At 34.8% G+C, this 21,506-nt stretch overlaps 1 protein-coding gene across 3 annotated transcripts in view; it reads right to left on the reverse strand.

The window, feature by feature from the left end:
• Positions 1 to 21,506, reverse strand: part of Malrd1 (MAM and LDL receptor class A domain containing 1) — a 614,092-nt gene that overhangs the window by 331,729 nt on the left and 260,857 nt on the right. For all 3 annotated transcript variants that reach the window (XM_087896346.1, XM_087896345.1, XM_087896344.1), the window contains 3 exons: positions 14,120 to 14,276; positions 9,562 to 9,672; positions 6,095 to 6,308 (listed from right to left, as the gene is read on the reverse strand). In XM_087896346.1, coding sequence (XP_087752472.1) covers positions 6,095 to 6,308; positions 9,562 to 9,672; positions 14,120 to 14,276 — 482 coding nt within the window. The remainder of the gene's footprint in view (positions 1 to 6,094; positions 6,309 to 9,561; positions 9,673 to 14,119; positions 14,277 to 21,506) is intronic.

The following is a 21,506-nucleotide window of genomic DNA, read 5'->3' on the forward strand; positions in this document are numbered from 1 at the left end:
ATTATACATTTGATTTGCAGTGATTTGCGGAATACAGGTCCAGTGAACATTTAGGAGTGCCTTAAAAGTGTCAAAGACTTTCAGTACCCAGGCTAGTAAACAAATTCACAGAGGACACTCAACAGTGCCATATTCACTGACACAAATTTGTGGTTTAGATGGATCATAGAACTGAATGTAACAGAGAGATTATGCAGAGAAGAATATAACCTACTCTATCTAACAATATAACAAGGGATTGGAGAGATGGCTCAGCAGCTGAGAGAACGGGCTGCTCTTCCAGAGGACTTGAGTTCAATTCTCAGAGCCTGCATGATAGCCCATTATCATCTGTAACTCATGTTCCAGAGGATGGGATCTGATGTCTTATTCTGGCTTTTGTGGGCACCAGGCACACAATGGTGCACAGACACCCTTTGCAGGTCAAATGCTCTACAGATAAAATTTAAACAACAGATACATCATTTAAACCTATTTCCCATTGTCCCCAGATTGATCTTTTCACTAGAAAATTAGGAAATTATAATTTCTAATTGGTATTCAAGATGAAAACAACCCAATAAATGACAACTGCCTGATGAAACTGTCCTTGTGCTATCATAAAAACCAGAGGATTGGGTCAACTTGTAAAAGTGCTTGCTACCAAGCTTGTGACCTGTATGAGTTTGATCCACAGGACCCAAATGATAAAATAACAGAACAAACTCCATCAAATTGTCCTCTGACCACCATGAGTACATAGCATGCTATGCACACACACATGAATGCTCACAATAATAAATCAACAAATAAATAAATAAAAATTATATGACTGCTGGCAGGGTAGCAGTATAAAAGGGCTGCTTTAATTATTGCTTTCAAGTATACTTTATATTACCTGGCTTGAACCAACAATGCTTCCCATTTTAATTTAAATGTAATTCCTCAATAAGACAATTCCTCAATAAATAATAATTTCTAAATATTGTTATTTTACTTATTTTGTTTGTGTTTCTCACTGCTAAAAAAGTAAACATTAACAAATGAAATTCTGTAAGAAAAGAAAATTCATGTCTATGTTACAGTGCACTATCCTATCGCATCATAAACAGAATAAAACTTGTTACATAATAATCAACAAATATTTTCTGAAGAAATGAATAAATGCTCTTTTTAAAACCGTGATAAAATAATGAATGTATCCATATTGCTAATAAGCACACACTTAATGAAGTTTGCCTCTGTTTCCCTGTTTACTTTGGCCCTAGTAGGTTATGCCTCAAGGAGCTTCTGGTCCAAGGAAGATCAGAATGATATGAAGTAGTCCCGGACTCTACCCATACCTGTCAGTTTTAGGCAACAATGTCAAAATCAATTTTGTCAAATTTGACAAACCGGCAAAAGTTTATTTAGCAAGAAAATACTAAGAAGAAAACAGAACCCTATAAAATTAGTAAGGTTCTCCACAACTTCTTTACAAGGATGCAAGAAATCCTCAATATAATCATTAACATGCCCAATACAACACTTTTTAAAAAATAATTTTACCTCATAACCAAATGATATCACTTATGTGTTTGTAAATATGATTGAGTATGGATCATCACAATAGGCTGAAGAGGGAAATTATTTTAATACATATAGAGAAAAAGCATTTTGCAAAGTCCACCCAAAAACTCTCAGCAAACTACACATAAATGGAAATTTCTTCAACTTTATATAAGCTATATCAACAGAATACTACAGATAGTAAAATTAATGAGAAAAAGCTCTATGGTCTAATTCAGACATCAGAAAGAAGACTCTTCTTCCCTTTGAATGCTAGACAGGCTGTAATATGGTAATAAAACTAGAAAAGTAAGTAAAAATAAAGTAACAAAAAATTGCCTTATGATTCATGACATAATAGATTATGTAAAAGAAATCTAAAAGAATAAATACCAATAGAATCATGGAGTTCAAAACCAATTGCAACAAGGTTGTGATAGTCAGGTTAATATAAACACATCAGTTTCTCTCCTATACATTAGCAGGAATCAACTAGAGTTTAAAAATAGTAACATAACAAAATAGTAATATGTGAGGGTCTATGAGGAAAGCTCCAAAATATATGATAAAACAATAACTAAACACACGAGTTATTTTCCATAATCATGGACAACAATACTGAATGTTGCCACAATGTCAACTCATAACTAGTTTTATCTTCACATTCAATAAAATCCCCCAATGAAATGTTTCATCATTGCCGATAAATTGATCATAAGTTTACAAGAAGAATGAAACAAAACCAGTAACAGAGACCAAGATCAGTGAGCTCAAGCTTTGCAGTGAAGCATGATCATCATCACAGTAAAGTTTTGCTTTAAAAATAAAAAAGCAAATAGCATCTCATTTAACATTCTCCAAAAATAACCACAAACTCCGTCACAAAGCAAGTCTCAACAGATAAAAATAAATTTATATAACCCCTGTATCCTATTAGATCACCCAGAATAAAGCTGGATAACAACAACAGAAATGAAAGGAATCCTATAAACTCATGGGAAATGAGAAACTCGCTACCGAATTACCAATCGGTCAAGGAAGACATAATGAAAGAAATTAGACTTCCTAGAATTCAATAAAATAGAATGCAAAATATACCCAAACTTAAAGGACACAATGAAAGTAGTGGGAATTTTCCTATCTACTAAGTGCCTATTAATATTAATATTAATTAATGTATCTTTTACATAACTAAAGTCTTGAAATTAGCTTAATTTCCATGGCCTTTAATATGCATATTCTCTGCATGTTTAAAATGAAAAGAAATATAAATCTGCTTAATTGAGTTATACATTTACCTTCCCATGGCAGAATTTACATATTTTGATAAGACCTGCTATACTATGTGTTATATACCATTGATAAATTTCCAATTCAAATATTAAGAGAAAGCCCAGGATGGTGTTTCATGTTCGTGAAGATTGAGGCTGAAGGATCCTGAGTTTGATGATAGCCCGAACTACAAATAATGTCAGCAATCCTCTTTCTGAAGTGATTGATTAAATACAATAAAATTACAAGGAACTGAAATCACAGTTATTTTCCTTAAGAACCTTTGTATCAATTATATTAAATTAAGTATTGGACGATTTTAGATAAATTAATCAGTTTGGGGGACAATTTTCAATATTTTAGAGATATTATCAAATACTAAATTAACAAGTACTTTTCATTTTATAATAGATTATGATTTAAGAGTGTATATTAATTTACATCAAATTAAACAATAGATAAGTTTGTATTATAATTTATTACTTTTTACTCCAAAATACTACTTGCCCAGAGCTGACTTTACCATTCTTTATGTTATTTGTAGATGGTGCACTGCTGATTAATGATGATGTTTCAGGAGTTGCAATTCTTTTTAGCTATGATAAATGTTCAAGGTATTCTTAGAATTTTCAATAAAAAGTAGACTTTTAAGCCCAAAGCCTTAAAAGGTTGCCAGCTAAAGTTCTGAAGTCAGTTGCTATGGTGACTCTTTTAATTGTTTCTTCCTATTCTTCCAGATCTAATTAGAACATCAAAGTTTATAGCATATGTAGGATAACACCACTCATAATTCCCTCAGCAGATTCTAGCTACTCTGTAATTAAAACATAACATTTAAGACCAGCAGACTGGGAATACATTAGAATGTTTAAACTGTATAATAGAAGAAAGAAGGCTATGAAAAAAAGGATTCCATTTCTGTAATTAGAACCAAGTCAAATATGACCCTTTTGGAGGATCATTTTAACTTTTTGTTGACCCTTTGTACTAAGGAGTTGAAAACATTTTCCTCTTTCCTATGCAGTCTCTGGAATAAATTTAACTTCTATGTTCTGACATACATGAACCCAATAAAAATTTCAAGGCATTTAGTAATGTAATCACCATCGAACATGTTCTGAAAAGCAGGTGCAGTTTATCCTACCTATAATCTCAGTACTGGGGTGGTGAAGGAAGGAGGATCACAGGTTCAAAGCCCGTCTCAGATACATAGTGACTATGAGGACGGTTTGGCTCCATGAAACTGTCTCTAAGACAGAAACAGGTCTAATACAGGTAATTTCCGCTGTTATGAAAGTGGAAGGAAGGGAGGGAGAGAGGGAAGGTGGAAGGGAGGGAAAAAGAGAGGGAGGGAGAGAGAACTAGAGAGGTGCAGGAGAAGACAGGAGAATATAGGAGAAGAAAAGGGGGAGAGGAAAGAAATGAGACCCTTTAGAAAGGAATACCCCCTCATGGCTGCTTCATAAAAAAATGTTCAAGAGAGAAAGTTTGGAACATATGTCACATAGTACATTACTGAATGTTTTAAGTACCACTACCCTAAAGTATCAATATTATAGCATAAATGTCATTAGGAAAAGTTTACTTGGTAGTAAATTGATGTTTTGAGCACTGAAAAATACATCAAATAATAACTTTTAAAATAACAAAGGCTACATTACAAGTGATTTTCAAAAAAATCTATATTATTTAAATAATAACTTGAAATTATCATGTTATTCAAATGAAAATGCCACTAAAGCAACAATGTAATCGTTGGATGCAAAATTTTAACTGAAATGTAGCAGAAAATATTCAAAGGTAAATATAGATACTAATAGTTATATATTAGTAAATACAGCATTTTATAATTACCTAGAGTTTTCACTTGGCTTATACACATTTATATTTATTTTTTACTTGTTCAAGTAACAAATATTTGTGTCATAAACAAAACTTCTATATCAATAACTATCTCATACCTATATGTACGAATTGCAAAGTGTATATCAATGTTTACGTGGATTTTTACATGTGTACAAAAGTTGCCTACACATGTGTGCAAGAATAAAGAGGCAGAAAGTCAATCACACTTCACCACATTTTTTTAATAAAAGGTTTTTCATCGAACCTGGGCTTTACTATCAGGCTAGGCTGGCTGACCAGTGAGCTACAAGGATCCATTTGCCTTCATCCTCCGGTGCTGTGGTAATAGTACAGTTACCACACTGTACTATTTTCCAGAATATTATGCTGGGATCCAAACTCAGGTCCTTATATTTGCATGACATATACTTTATAAATCAGGCAATATTTCATCTCAATAACTTCTCTGAAAGAATCAGCTTTTAATATAATGATTTCATAGCTTGAGCAGAGCAATGGGTCATAAATCAAAGTACTCAGGTACCAGGACCAAATTAGTACCATTTGTATTTATTATGATGAAACATAAACCAGTCTTGTTGGTAGCTTCACCTATAATATTCACTAATAATATTTCTCTCACTGTCTTCGAAGGGTTAAAAAAAGATCAGATGGAAATGAGTAAATAAAGGCTTTAAACATTAAATGTTCTATGCAAGTGTCAGTTCTGATACTAACATTGTTATTGAAAGTACAGATTTGGTTTCAAGATGGAGACAATACCTAATTATAACATTCTAGCTCAGAACTGGTAACAGTAGAATGACCTATCAACTTTCATTTGACAATCTCTATTCACCTCATTTATAATGAAATAAAGCAACCTTGCATTATACCACACAGTGTTACAGGATTACCTGAATAAGAACATATGGTCCATTTAGCTAAAGACTTTTTAATAGGTACTGTCTAGTATGAGTTGAACCCAAAAAATAGCTCTGCAGTGTCAATCTATATCTATTACATTAGAACACTTTGGTATTTTATTACATTTTCATAACATTATTTTGTTTTATTTATTGACATATCACATCTTATTTATGTAAATAGATGTCAGCCTTTTAAGATCAAAGTGCACATACTTACCAATCTACATAAATTGATTTTGATGGGAGTTTGATCTGTTTTCCAAATACATTGTTTCATATGGTAAATAACTGTGCCCCACCTACTTTCCAGTTTAACTCCAATTGTTTATACCATTGTGCAAAAAAAAAAAATGCCATTCATCAGTTTTCCATAAATTGTGTTCAAAGTTAAGTACTTAGAAGGAGAAAGAAGACCACTTAAACAGTTAAATCACTATGACTGCACCTGTCACTAAGATCAACTAAAATTTGGGTTTCGATGACGAGCAGCAAGTGGGAACCAGAGAAACATTTTCACTTACCACAGATGAACACAGTCTCGTCTGAGTTATCTGCACAGTCGTTCACAAAGTCACACAGCCTGTCCTTTAGAATGCAGTGCTTGGAAGCACATGTGAATTCGTCAGCAGCACACTTTCTGATTGTGTTAGGAAATGGGGAGCAATCTCGAAAGGAAACATCATCGACTGCCACATCTCCTATGTAACTGATACCACGTTTTGCCCTAAAGACAATCTAAAAAGATAAAATGAACAAGAAGAGACAGTTAGCATTAGGCTGTGAAGAAGTCCAGAACACAAACAAACATGACAACAAGAACATCTAGATTGACTTTCATAACAAATACGCCCAAATGAAAGTGACCTCTATAAAGATAGTGGCTCAGAAAGACTAAACATCATGAGAGTCTGTACTATACTCAATTCTGGGAATATGAGAAAAACGACAGTACCACCTAAGTAATGTATAGTTAGCATATAGACTATAGACTCCAGGCAGAAGCCATGCACCCACTTCTACTCCCTGTGCTGACTCTTAAATCCAAACCAAGACTGCTTACTTCTTAGACACACACACACACACACACACACACACACACACACACAGAGAGAGAGAGAGACAGAGACAGAGACAGAGACAGAGAGAACCCAGTTATTTTTGTGTATCTATAGACTGAAGATGTACCCATTATATTTTTCATAGGATTGAACTGCTGAAAAGGATAAATGAGTAGATATTTTAAATATGTGGCAAAGTCCTTAGTACACACATACACACAGAGGTGTGTGGGTGTCTGTGTGGGTGTCTGTGTCTGTGTATGATGGCCCTGGTTATCATAACAAAACTTGTGTTTAAATATAGGGTTTTCTCAAGACTATGCAGACTTCTCAGTGCTGCTTCACAGTATAAGTCATGAGTTAAAAACTCTGATCTTTCTGAATCTAAAGAGAAAGGAATCAAGGGAATGAAGAATCACGAGCAATATATATGCTCAAACTGTGCCTTCTCAATGTATTTTTGTACAGCAGATGCTCAATACCTGGTTACTGAGGGGATGGATAAGTCATAAGAAAAAGCAAGTGTTTACATGTTATCCATACTTTTAAGAGTCTACCAATATGAACAAATTATTTAGTCAAATTTTAATATGTGTATTTTGAATATTAAAAAGCAAAATTCATAAGTGTGTCCACATGCTGAAATATCACTTAATACAATTTTGAAAATAATTTTTCCATATTAATATTCAATATGCATAGAACTGTTAAGGAATTTGCTACATGATCTGGAAACCTATGTCTGACAGAAGCAAATCCATTTAAATATTCTCACTGAGATTTTTTTTGTCTCCATTGAGCATCCATAGAAGTTGAATATCTAACCTTCTTCTAATGATGTCTTATAATATGCAAAGTCATTAATTTATTTTTAAACAATTATTTCTTCAGGTTGAACATTTTACCCACATACTAAACTATCTCTAAGTGCATAATAAGGAAACTAGATAGTCAAATATAGGGCGAGAAATATATTTTTTCTGCATGGCATTCTTGGAAACTGGGACAGTGCAGATTCAAGCCCTTGTACATATATATCATGTAGAGCCTCCATTGCTGAACGAGGCCAGTCTATCACAAAAGAGTCATAGATATATCTGCTGTGTATTCACAATCAGCAAGCCTACTTGTGCCATACAAACAAGGAACAAATGGAATATTTAATTATGATCTTATTACTTGAGTATTTTCAAATTCATGAAATTCAACTCCACATAATTAAAACTAAGAAGAAAACAGTCTGCTACATACAGTATGAGCATATTGTTTTATTTATTTTACAACTATTGTTTCATTTTCTATTCCAATATGTAATACAGTTTTATCTGTAAAAGCTGTCCTTCAAGTGAGAAACAGTGGAAAGAGACAAAGTAGGAGGAACTCAATTTACAGTTGGGAAAGAAAACTTAGAAATGCTATGACAAATACTTAACTCAGTGTAGTGCAATCCTGGGAACTAAAGATTAAATTCCTATGCTTTCAGTAATGAGCAGAGGTGTGTGAAGTCAAGCATCGAAGAGCCAGGTGATGCTGGGAAAAAAATTTTAAGGAAAATCTTGGGCGTGCCATTCTACCCTGTTCTTGGGTCTTAATACACACCGATTTGTAGGAACTCAAAAAAGGCAAATGATACAGATCTTAAATATTTTATTTTTAGTTTAGCTTTCTTTATGTAACTGTTTGTTTACATGCTCTAAAAGAAAGTCAGCCATACTTAACTGTGACTATCTTTGGAAATGTGAAAATAATATGCTATTTTACCTTGCTATAAACAGATAATTATCAACTTCTCTGGTTTGTTTATTTAATTACCTAAGTACCTATCTGCGTGGAAATGGCATAAAAGTAAGTTTAAGAATGGTTTTATTTTATGCCATTACATTTTTTTAATGACTGGACTTTGAAATGAAAGTACAATATCCTAAAAATATGTATCTTTCAGAAGATCTCATCTATTTTCCCTTCTCAGGGTGATCCATGTGTCTCCGTTAGAGTCTTCTTTGTTATCTACCTTCTCTGGAGCTGTGGATTGTGATCTGGCTATCCTTTGCTTTACATGTAGTATTTTGAAGTGATGGGAGTTGGGTAAGGGGATTAGGGTTGGGGATGTTGGTCCTGCCTCAAATTAATATGCAGACCTTGTTGGCTCCCCTTGGGAAGCCTTACCCTTTCTGAGGAGAGAATTGGAGTGGGTTGGAGGGAGGGAGGGAGGGAGAAGATGGGATGAAGGGAGAACTGTAGCTGTATGTAAAATGAATAAAAAAATATGTACAAATAAAAATTATATATTATTTTATTTCAAAAAATAAAAAATGCTCAATCCCCATCTAAACTACAGATATCCCGATTCTTGTTAAGTCCCTCCAAATAGAAAAAAAAAACAAATATCTTATTACATTGTGGTATTCATTTTTAAACTTGTAATATTCGTACTACTTCAAGTTTTCTTTGGTTGTTGGGTATGTGCTATTTTATACATAATAAGATAAAGACATCCATACCATCGTATACTATAACATATTTTAATTATACAAATCTACTCAGTATAAGAACGCCAATCATTAAAAATAATTTCAAAGATGATTTTTGCAGCTACATTTACAAAACCTGTATTACGATGTCTGAGAGTCAAATCTCCGAAATGGAAGAGGTGTTCTTTCATTGTGAGAAGCTTGCTGAGGGCAAAGGACTTTTACCACTCACATTGCGTGTATCTAGAAGTGAAGCTGTCTAATTGGGAAAAGTTTTGGCTTTCTACAATGCTAACTTCTGTATGGAAAATGCCATATGGGTTGCTAAATGTTCTGCATTCACACAGTGCATCATATTGGGAATGAAGATAGATGAGGATAATGAGAGAAAGAAAGAAATTAGTATTCTAGACAAAAATTAACTAAGTTCTGTCTTCAAAAATCGCTTTGGTGACAAACCTCTGCATGTGAGTGGGTGCCCAGGAATACTTCCACTTTCTTCCACCGCGGCCCTTGCTGTCCACTCTGAGCCCACACTTTGGAGGTAACATTGCCTTTTTTGATGAGGACCTGCAGAGATTAATCAAATAATAGGTTTATAAATATTTAAACTTTAGATATGTTGGATTTTAGGCTTTTAATTCCTACATGTAGTCCCTGGGAGAAAATCTAAGGCGTTTTTCATTAGATACCTGTTTTCTACTGTGACCGTCTAGCACCGTGTCCCAGGGGCATCTCACAAGCTCTGTGTGATGACGTGCTAAAGGAGTGGGTGAAGATCTGTCAATCAAGCCCTGGTGTGTCCAGCAACCATTTCATTAGGAATTTAACTCTACTAGATTTATGAAAACTGTGGCAGCGGCAGCAGCAGCTGATATTTTATATATTAAGTAATATACAGATGATTGAAAGGAAAAGTATTAAATTACTTAGTAGAACACTCTTTTGAGAATGGCTTCTCCAGCCAGTGGGTTTTAGCAGACAATTGTGTCATAATACGTGCCCATCACAACCGCATAGATGAGTGACTTGTGCAAACACTAACCACGCTGTATAAGTTCCCTGCCCAAGGGTCTTGAAATAAACAAAGGCCTAATGTACTTGCTGTAGTTTGTACTTTACTGTCTTCAAAGGTCCATGGGAAATGGGTTGGTTTGTAAGTGGTATTGGGAAGGAGTGAAATCCTTGAGGGTAATTCTAGCAGGACCCTTTAGGTCACTGAGTTTGTGGCCTCCAACACAATGAGACAGATATCATTAGAAGCCGTTGTACAATTCCTCTTAGAACAACAAAGATACTTCATTTTATATCATTATATCATTTTAAATCATTACCTTTTAAATTTTTATTTATGCAACTGAACAATTTATGAAGCTTTTAACTTTTAAAAAATAAACGGGCTCATGAGATATTTAAAAGGGAAAAAAGTGCTTGTCCCACAAGAATTACAACATTTCCATCACCACTGGCCAGAGCAGAAAGAGAGAGCCACATCCTGAAAATTGTTCTCTGTTGTCCACACACATAATTGTGCACTCACACACCATACACACAAAGATAATATTCCATAAAAGTATAATTTAAATTAAGAATTAAAGGTGTTGTGCTTTTAAAATTAAACCCACATAAATTTATTTTACACAACTAGAATTATCAAAGCAAAATATTACTAGAAAAAATAGTATGAAATTCTTGGTCTGTGAATATCTAATTCAACACAGTAAAATTAAGAAGCGTAATTATAAAGAATCCATTTCTGGAGCATTCAGAAGAACGCACGGGAAGAAGCTCTTTGTATGAATGCCACATGCTTCACAGGATTAACAACATGGGAAATTGTGTAAGGTGATGTACTAATGACACACTAGTTATTGTGATTTTGTGTAACCATGCACATATATAAGGAACATGTGTAATACTGTTTAACTACTTGGTAATTTGTTACTTATTAATTAATGTCACAGAATATAATAAGTTGATAATGCTTATGCTACTAATGAAAGCAATAAGTAAAATTTTTGACTAAAAGAAAGTGTGTGTGTGTGTGTGTGTGTGTGTGTGTGTCTGTGTACATGTGAGTATTCACACATGTGGAGTCTGTGTTTCTTCTCCACCTTTGTCTGTTTTTTTTTAATTTGAGACAGTGTTTCTCACTGAACCCCAAGTCTAAGGATTTAACTGGATTTACTTGTTAACCCCAAAGCTGGTGTTATAGGAGAGTTGCTTTGGGCTTTCTACATGACTTCTAGGTGTCTGAAGTCAATTCCTTCTGCTTCCATGGTATAAATTTTTCCACTGAGCATTGACACAGCCCCACAAAACAAGTAAGTGTAAACCATAACTTCATAAGATTGTTCAGGCAGTGTTAGAATATTAAACAAATACATTACTAAATACATGCACACAAATACACTATCAAACAACGTTGGTAAGAGGGCCAATCTGCCATTAAAAAAGTGAGCCTTACAAAGATAACTTTGTACTTTTTCCATTATAAAACCCCTAAGAAGAGCACTTTTAAAGTAAAATATGCTTATATAACTTTTAAGGGGAAAGTTTAATATGTTCTAGGCAAATTCTAGAATAAAAAGTTTCAGACAATAATACTCAGAACAAATATAAAATAAAATAATTCAATGACTATTGGAAAAGAAGTTGTGCAGCTTGCCACAACCTGCTTCTTTCTCTAGGAAAGTAGGAAAATAGGCAAGGAGTCCAGTTTCATCTTATTGTAAGTATGACGAACCCAGTCTCCTTAGCAAGACACATTTAACAGTATTTAAAACAATAGCTTTTGTCTGCGTATTGCTTCTCACAGGACTGGTTTAAGACTATTCAGTTAACCAAGTAAGATTTTTAAGACGTAATGCTAGGACATGGCTGTCTGCAATATAACAAATGATGGAGTTTGTCGAATAGATGGGGATTTTTATATTATATTATATTATATGAAATGTATGAATTTAAGGAATAATAATATAATAGACCCACACATTGAAACACATAGGCATGTATTATTACCGCCAATATAAACATAAGATAACATATTTTTATCATGTGTTTAGTACTAGTACAAAATAGTAAGTTGAGAAAAAGGGACTTGAGAATGTTCTGATTTAAAACAGAAAAAAACTAGAAATGTAGATAAGTAATGGAATTAAATCATGCTCAGGCAGTCAGAGTACCATTAATTGAGGCAAAAATAAAATCTACTAAAGGCAAAGACTGGTGAATAAAATTGAGTCAGATTTATACTTTGCAATACCTTGAGTATCAAAACAAAAATACTCTTTAATAAAAAGTAGACAAAAGAAACAAAGCCCATAATGATTAACTAACAGCACACAACAGTATGACATGATGTGAGATAAAACCACAGCAAAAGATACACACAGCAAATTCAACCTGAAGTCATTTTGATACATGATTTGACTGCAGTCTTGTAAAACAGCAAGGTCCTAGAGGTGGTGTGGGAGGACCTTCTGTTTATGAGTTGCTTTTGTTGGTTAATTAATAAAAAACTGACTTGGCCTATAGCATGGGAGGAGGAAGGCAGGGTTAGATGGAAGCCATAGATCTGCCGCCTGAGACAGACATTGGGAAATTTAGTTGATTAGCCACAGTCATGAGGCGATACACAGATTAATAGAAATGGGTTAAATTAATACGTAAGAGTTAGCCAGTAAGAAGCTAGAGCTAACGAGCCAAGCAGTGTTTTAATTAATACAGTTTCTGTGTGATTATTTTGGGTCTAAGCTAGCTAGGTGGCTGGGAACCAACAAGTGGCTACCTTTTCCAACATAGAAGTCTACAGAAGAAAAGGAAGTTTTCATGTGAAAGGCACTAGAGAACGGTGTCAATTGTGTGTTTGGTATTAAGACTTTTTTGTTGAGGGAAGGTGGGAAAGACAAAGGAGCAGAGAAACTTGTTTTGTTAATTTTGGGCACTACAAGGGTAGAAGGCAGACTTTGAAAGACTGGGAAATGAGTGGAGATGGGGTGTGTGATGCAAAATTCTTAAATAATTGATAAAAATATGTTACTACAAAAGAAAAGAAAAGGTCACTGCTATATTTCCTTCTAAGTTTCCATATGAATTTGTACTATCATTCCAGAACCTAATCTTGAGCCTTATTTTGGTATGAAAAGTAATAGGTAAATATTATTGTCATGTTTTATTGCCTAAATTTGTGTATAGGAATTCATGTTTCCTGAAAAAAAATCAACGCAGGCACAGATATATAAAGTTTTCTCTTAATGGAAGATTGGAAATTCAGAGTAGGTGAATAAGCCTGATTCCATAGATTAGCCTTTGTAAATGAAGGTCACATGACCATTCTGTAGACAGCTCCAACTCGGCCTCAGTAAGCACTGTGTTCACAAATTCATGCTGCTGCATGCGTGGCTGATTAGCTGGATGACGACAAGCAAATGATGCATCGTGTCTTTGGCTTGTGTTCATGCTTACTATGGACATTACTAAGTAATAAAAATAATACTTAAAAAGATTTATTATAAGAGATGCAGTGTGCAATTAACAAAAATAGGGTCTCTAACTGATTGGCATAATGAAGTTAGTTGTAAATAAAAATTCTGAAAGGTTTACTGAAGTTAATATTTCAGGTATTTTCTCTTAAAGAAACAAATTGAAAGAAACCTATTGAAAACTGCAGCATTGCTACAATCTCACACAAGACCCCAGATTATAGCACTGCCGAACTACACAAAGCATGTCCACTTGATTATGTTATATTCTCAACATTGACACTGAAATCAACATGGCATGCTCCAGTATAAATAATACCTCACAAAAGCCTCAACTTCAGGAAAGAAAACAGTCATACATGGCAAAAAAAGGAAATTCCATTCCACCCACAGTGTTTAGCCAAGGAACAGCTTTTTCTATAGCATAGCACTATGATGCTAATGCAGTTTAAATTTGTTTTAATGACACTGTAAATTATGACACAAGCATTTTTATAGAGAAATTTCCAAAAGCAACATTGGCTATACAGTACCTGGAGAGAGCCTACTGTGGCACCATTCATATTTGTCCAGAACACCAAAGTACACCTCGGTCCCATGAGTGAGATGACAGGAGTGAGGAGGTCAGCCAGGTCACCAAACTTCCCATTTGAACTGTCAGCATACAGGTACCAACCATCTGTGGTATTTCTAGAAAAATGTTCATCATATACAAAAAGAAAAAAATTCATAAAATATAACATAATTTGACAATGTCCATATTTTATAGTTATATAATTATTTTCTATTAGTATAATGTTTTTTGGCAAAGTTAAGTTCTATAACCTTCACCTAGAATAGTCCTCTGTTCACATTCTGAATTCATAGGTCTTGCATTATCTATTGACAAATGAGTATGAATTATTGTAAACACCAAACTGGCCAATTCTTTAAGAGTGAGATTGATTTAATTTTTATATAATGATACAACAAATATCATGATATATTTGTAGAAAGCATCTTCAGTTGGGTAAGATGCAGCTGTAAAACAGTGAGGGAAATGAAGGGAGTAACAAAATTCGAACACACGAATACACCAACCATAGCTAGCAGCAAAGCTGGCCTGGAGCACAACTCACAGGACTGGAAAAGTTTTGGTTCAAACTAATCCCCTCTTTATTTCATGTCCACATATTTAATAACCTTATAGTATTATTTACTACTTTATTTAAATAATAGAATTTATTTAAACAGGTTAATAATTTATTAACCTTATTTCATAACCTTATATAAATAACCATATTTAATAACCTTATATGTTTTTTCTTTCACATATCCAGGTGTAAAAGAAATGGTAGAAATAATTATATAACAATGTTTTTTTCTCATAAAAGATGAAGTCTATTGTCTTATCTTTAAAAATTCAATAAAGAGACATAAAAATACAAAAGGCAGACTAGAATATTATACAGCCGTTTGAAGCATTATGTAAAGATTCTTCACATTTTGAAGACAGATTCTCCTTAAAAAGTATTTATTTTCTTGCTCCTTCATACCTCAGGTAGAGTTACTTGATAATATAGAAATCAAGCTTGTTGTTTATAAAACCGTTTTCATTGTGAGTTTTATCATCTTTTTTAGTAAAGAAGGACTAACAGGGGATAGATGAAGAGGAAGACAGATTTATTCACTCAGTTCACATATTCACTGAGTGTTCAATCTTTCCAGACATGCCAGTGGTTGTCCAAGGAACTGGAAGTAGAATTGCCTGCAAATGACTTGCAGGGATTTGGCCTCTGGCCTCACCTTTCACAAGGCAGACAACTTTGAACAGGCTGTTTAACTTGTCTGAACATAGGCTCTGCATTTTATACAATAGGTAGCTCTCTTTGCAATCTTCATAAGAACTAGAAATCAATAAGTGAACTACCTCACAGAACCTTTCCCACTTAGATAGGTGGCACAGCAGCTGTAGCCCCTATTTCTCTTTCTGACAAGTTTCTGCTAATGAAGTAAGCAACTTTGTCCTCTACCTTTCAGGGGTGATAGGATTTGGGACATTATATTTACTTAAACTTGAGGTATTGAAGATATGGTCCATGAGGCCATATCTTCCTCATGTTCTTCCTTCTATGTTCAGAAGTAGAACTTCTGGGAGGTGATGGGATCCTGAAGGCTCTAGTCTCATCAGTGGAATAACTCAATTGTGGATTCAGAGCTTAATGGATGGGTGATGGAACTTTGAGAAGTAGGGATGAGCTGAAGGAAGAATGCCACCAGGAGTATAGAATAGAGGGATACATTTTGCTGATGGTCTTGGGTCTCTTGCTTCCTGACTATAGTAGGGTGAAGGACGTACATCTACTGTGACCATTTATGTGCTCCCTGCCATGCTGCTCCCCTTTGATTACCATAGACTGAGCTGAATGAAGTCATTTTTACCATACATCACAATATAGTCTCTTCTTTTAAATTGTTTATAACAGATACTCTGTTATAGTGATGGAGATCATCCTACACAAAGTATGGATTAAATCAGTTTTGAAGAGGTAAGACTGTTATGTGAATTTGTCTGAACTTTATCTCAGTGAAAAATATTTCCAGTATTAATCCTTATATGCTCAAAACCCCAGTACATTATCACTACCAAAAATAGAGTGTAGTTATATACATTAAGGTAAACAAAAAAGCAATGAAACAATAAAAAATATAACTTATGTTTTCCTACCCATGTTTATCAACAAATGGATTATATGTGACTTATTTAATAAGTGAACTTTTATTTAAACAGCTATCTGGTGTGGTTTAGCTTTATAGCGATTTGTCATAGAATAATCTAAAAGCTTCTCAAGTCTTCTGTGAAACTTAATGTTACTATTAAGATATGACTTGAAATGACCATTCTTCTTTAAGGTATTGCTATCACTCAAGAGAAACCTGGTGCTTTTTACTGTGATAACAGGAAAGTGTTCACCCAGAAGTTGATACAGGTATGGTCTAAGGAAGCTAGGCTACATATATCTCCATCTGGCAGAATTTTATGGCACCATTTATATAGTCCTGATTTTGAAGGCATGAAAGATGAAAGACTGAGGGGGTATGGAGAGCTTTTGAGGGCAGTTAGACTCTCTTCAGAGAGATTCTGAACAGCAACAGGGTAAAGCTTTGACATTAAGTGCTAGGGAAGGACCCCAGCATATTGAAAATGTTAAGACCATGACACGTCCTCATAGAGGCCATGGATATGACATGGAGCTAGCCTATACCTGAATAGAAATCTGTGTGGTGTTGTTCTCAACACTTGAAAGGACAGGGCTACCAAAGCCCTTCTGAGCTCAACTGTACTATTACAAACCCCAAATATAGGACGTGAAGCTGTAGGATTTAGGGTTTTACCTCATAGTTACTGACTCCACTTTGGTGTCATTATCCTTCAAAATGCCTTGGTTCTTCCACTTTGAAATGGGAATATTAAAAAAGAAAGAGAAAGAAAGTAAGTAAAAAAAGAAAGAAAGAAAGAAAGAAAGGATAATGTTTTTTTCTGTCCTATTTTTTTGTAGCTTATAGGAGGTCAGAGTTAAGAGAATTAAAACTTTAAAGTGTTGGAATTTTTAATGCCCATGGTTCCTTTAAAGTTGGGTGCTAACCACCCCTACCTTGTAAGATAAAAATGAGACTTTGGGACAAGAGGTGGAAAGCTACAGCTTAAAGGAATCTCTCTGTGTCTCTCTGTTCTCTCTCTCCCTCTCCCTCTCCCCCTCCCTCTCCCTCTCCCTCTCCCTCCCTCCCTCCCTCTCTCTCTCTCTCTCTCTCTCTCTCTCTGATGTCTGTGTATGTGTATGTATGTGTACTGACAGAGGAAGAATTGTCTGCTGGCTACTGTCTTAGATAGAGTTTCTATTGCTATAAGAAAACACAGTGACCTAAAGCCACTTGGTGTGGGGCTCTGTTATTGAGTCTTACAGTTCCACATCACAGCTGAGGGAAGTCACGGCACAAACTCAAATGGACAGGAACTTGAAGCAGGAGTTAATGCAGAAGCAATAGAGGAGAGCTGCTCCTGGCTTATTCTTCGCAACTTGTTGAGCCCATTTTCTTATAGCACCTAAGACCACTGTGAACCCCCTATCCCCATCAATTATCATCCAAAAAAATGTCATAGCCTTGTCACAGCTAATCGAGTGAGGGGAAATTTCTCAATTGAGATTCTTGCTTTCGAAAATTACTCTGATGCTTGTCAAGCTGATATAAATAGCTACCAGAGTCAGTTTAAGTCATCATTTTAACACCATCTCGAGAGAGTCTGAATGAGGAATCACCTAGATTAGGCTGAGCAGTAAGCCTGTCTGTGAGGGATTGTCTTGGATTAATTGAAATGAGAAGCTCCACCTTGAATGTGGGCAGTACTGCGTCACAGGTGGGTCCTGTGTCCAACACAAAAGCCCAAGTGACATGAACACCAGGTGACCTGAGCAGACATTCAGTCACTATTGTCTGCTCTTGATTGTTGAAGAAATGGGACTAGATTTACCCAGTGCCTGATGTGGTGATTTCCCGCCATGTAGGTCTATAACCTGGAACTGAGAGACTAATAAGTCTGTCTTCTCATGAGCTGCTCTTGTCATGGTCTTTTTTTGCAGCAATCAGAAACAAAACAAAGATAGCACCCAACCTTACCCAAGGAAATACTTGACAGCCCTCACAATCACAAATCTTTATAAACCCATCAGAAACAGTTAACCAAAAATCTGAGGGGAAAAAAAGTCTTCTCCAAGGAAACATGGCATAAAACAGACACGTACTGGGCAGACATCCAGATGTCAAAGCTGGTAAAATGTCGATGAAAATTTCAGTGAAACACTAATTAAATATTTGTTGTGTGTGGGAACTGGGAGGAGTCAAGCCAGGAGGTGAAATTGTATACATTTATACCCTTTCCTCTGTTACTCATGGAGCATTTATCAAAGTCATTCCAAGATGGAAAGGAAGTAGGAGTCTGCTTTCCTGGTTCCATAGGTGGAAAGGTTGGGGGGGGGGGCAGTGTCGCAAGGCCACAGAGCCGCATAGACTTTACTCCTTGAGATAACACGCACATAAGGACATGTTTAGAATATTTATTTCTCAAAAAGCAGTACTGAATTTTATTATCATAAATAGTGATCCTTTATCTTTCAAGCCAAACATGAAAAGCATCATAAGACAAAACTGGAAATTTACTGAACTGTCTTCTTTCAAGTAGACAGTTAAATGTGTTTAACTTAATCTGAATCAAAGATATAAAATGCAACATTTTCTTTTGGTCTGAAACAAGAACTTCATCTTACTGTTGGTACAGGGATTGCTGGTAACAACTAAAACATTGTTTCTGCCTCTACGGGATTACTGGATTACACTTTTAGAGGGAAAACAGAAAAAGTTCAATAGCATTCTATTTCAGAGGTTGGAGATTTTGCTGTGAAAGAACAGGGCTTATATTTTACTCTATTCAGGATCGTATTTCAACTACTTATTTTTTCTTTTTCAGGCAAAAGTAACCATAGACAATATACAAATGAGGGGCAGTATACACTGTGTTACAGTAAATAATATCTCCAAATGGCAGTCAGTGGGTTAGACATGGCCTATGTGCTGGGTTTGACTGAACTGCTGACACCGGCTCTACTATATCAACAGCTGCTGTGATAATTACCAGTGCTTGTAACAGAGACAAAAACGGGGCATAAACAAATGCCTTGTGGATGTTTCAGAAAACAGAGTCTGAAACTGAGAACATGGAGATAAATAAGGAAATTCCTCGAAGACAGAGACGTGCAGAGCAGATGAGTTTGTCTCTGCCTGAAGCCTTGGCTGACCACCAAGTGACACAGTAAACTATTCTGGAAAGTCACATAAATATTGCAGAGATGTTAGCAGCTGCACACTGTGGTGGAGGATGGATGAGGTGTTAACCCCTTAAGAGAACAACAGTACATTTAATTTAATCTATGCACATGAGATTCACATAGCCTGTAATTCACAATATTTGCTTTTTAATCAAAAACTACTAAGCATGTAGCCAGATGTAAAATGTGATGATTCTGAGATGAAAGAATGAGTAATAAATAGAAACTCACAAGTGTGACTTTGCTTTAGATAAATCAGACAAATATTCCATAGCACCTACTAAAGAACCATTCAAAAATTACAAAAGAAATGTTAAGAAACTAAGGGATTTTTTTAGTATTACCTAATATACACATAATCTTTAGAGAAAGATGTAAATTCTAGTATAGCTAACAAAATAAATTCAGGTATTGAAACATGATAATCGAATTTTTTAAAGTGCAGGTGGAATTAAAGCAATGATTGTGTAAGATCAAAAGAGGAATGAGTGTGCAGGAAATATGTCAGTACACTGTTACCTTGAAAATCAAAGAAAGATGGGCAAGCAAAATCTCCCACTCAGAGACATAGAAGGCACAAAGTACACCAAGATTGAAGTAATTAGAACTGTAAAAAATGGGAAAAGCGTAGAAAAAAATATCCGAAAAACTATGACTGAAAACTCCCAAGATTCATGACAAAAAGGTAAACATTAGATTAGGGTTAACAGCATGTGTACAGCATGGTTCAGCAAAGAAGAAGAGAAAACCTTGTACACAGACAAAGAATGGAGTAGAGAAAATTAAGAGGAATTAAAATAAATGTCTCATCTAAAACCATCAAAGACATCAGAATAACATGTGCAAAGTGTTTTAAGTAAAACAAAGAAGAATGTCCTATAGTTTTCAAAATTAAGGAATAAATGGACACATACTCCTCACATTTCCTTAAACAAAATAATTTATCAGCAAGCTTCCCGATAAGAATTATTAAAAGAAGTATGGTCCTCATGAAGGTAGAAAAAAGTGGCATAAGCTACATTTTGACATAAAAAGATTTAAAAAAATAAAACTCAGAGATGTAGCTAGAGGTTGAGGAAAAGGAGGATTTTATTTTACTACAGACAAGAAAAGAAAGAACTATACAGAAAGACCCTGTCTGGAAGAACAAACAAACAACACACAAAGCAACTAGCAGCCACATCTACTAAGTTTGTCCCATGCTAATCGTGATCCATGCTCCAGTCTTTTTCTTAACTGTAGTTTTAGCAAATCTTGAAATCATCTGAAATACTAGCTATGGTCAGTTGAAAGTGAAATATGTAAAGTGTATTCTGCAAACATGATACTGATGTTTATTGAGTTGTGACCAAATGTCTTTGATGTTCAAAATCGATCAGAATTAATTCTATGTCAAAATGAGAACATAGAGAATGTACCATTTACCAGTAATCGTAATAAACAATGTGTGTGCTTTTAGTCATCCCATTCACATGGAAGTGAGGTAAGGTAGGTCTCATTTCTTACCTGAACAACCTGAACTTAAGACTAGTGCAATGAACAATTCTAATTCAGTTTTTTTGAATTTTTAAATACAATTCTTTTTCCATTGAATATTTTTCTCTCTAGCATAAAACTGTCAATATTAATTAAAACTGTACCTTAAGACCCAATATATTATCCTAATTATCCATTTATATAAAAATTTGTGTCATTTACTTTTCTGCAAAAAAAATATTACTTAGTTGATTCTCCTAAGAAATTTTCACCTGCCACAGTAATGCCTGATCCATCCCACTAGTTATTAATGAATCAGTGAAACTGTATTTTCTGAGAGAAAGTGTCAAATCCATTGATTTTTCCCATCTCCTCACTTAAAGAGTTATAGCTACTAGCTGTGTTTAGACTGCTCTTACATGTCTGCTATATTCCCCCCTCATGACTGTTGAATGGCACATAGAAATTATGCTCCAGTGGAATCTGAGCACAGGCTATAGGCAAGTATTAGATTTAGACAGAAGCAATTATCGAGGATCCCTCTTAATTAAACATCAACAGAATACAGATGAAAAGCTATTTC

This window comes from Myodes glareolus, chromosome 14, assembly GCF_982192425.1.
Source record: "Myodes glareolus chromosome 14, mMyoGla1.1, whole genome shotgun sequence".
Taxonomy (NCBI): domain Eukaryota; kingdom Metazoa; phylum Chordata; class Mammalia; order Rodentia; family Cricetidae; genus Myodes; species Myodes glareolus.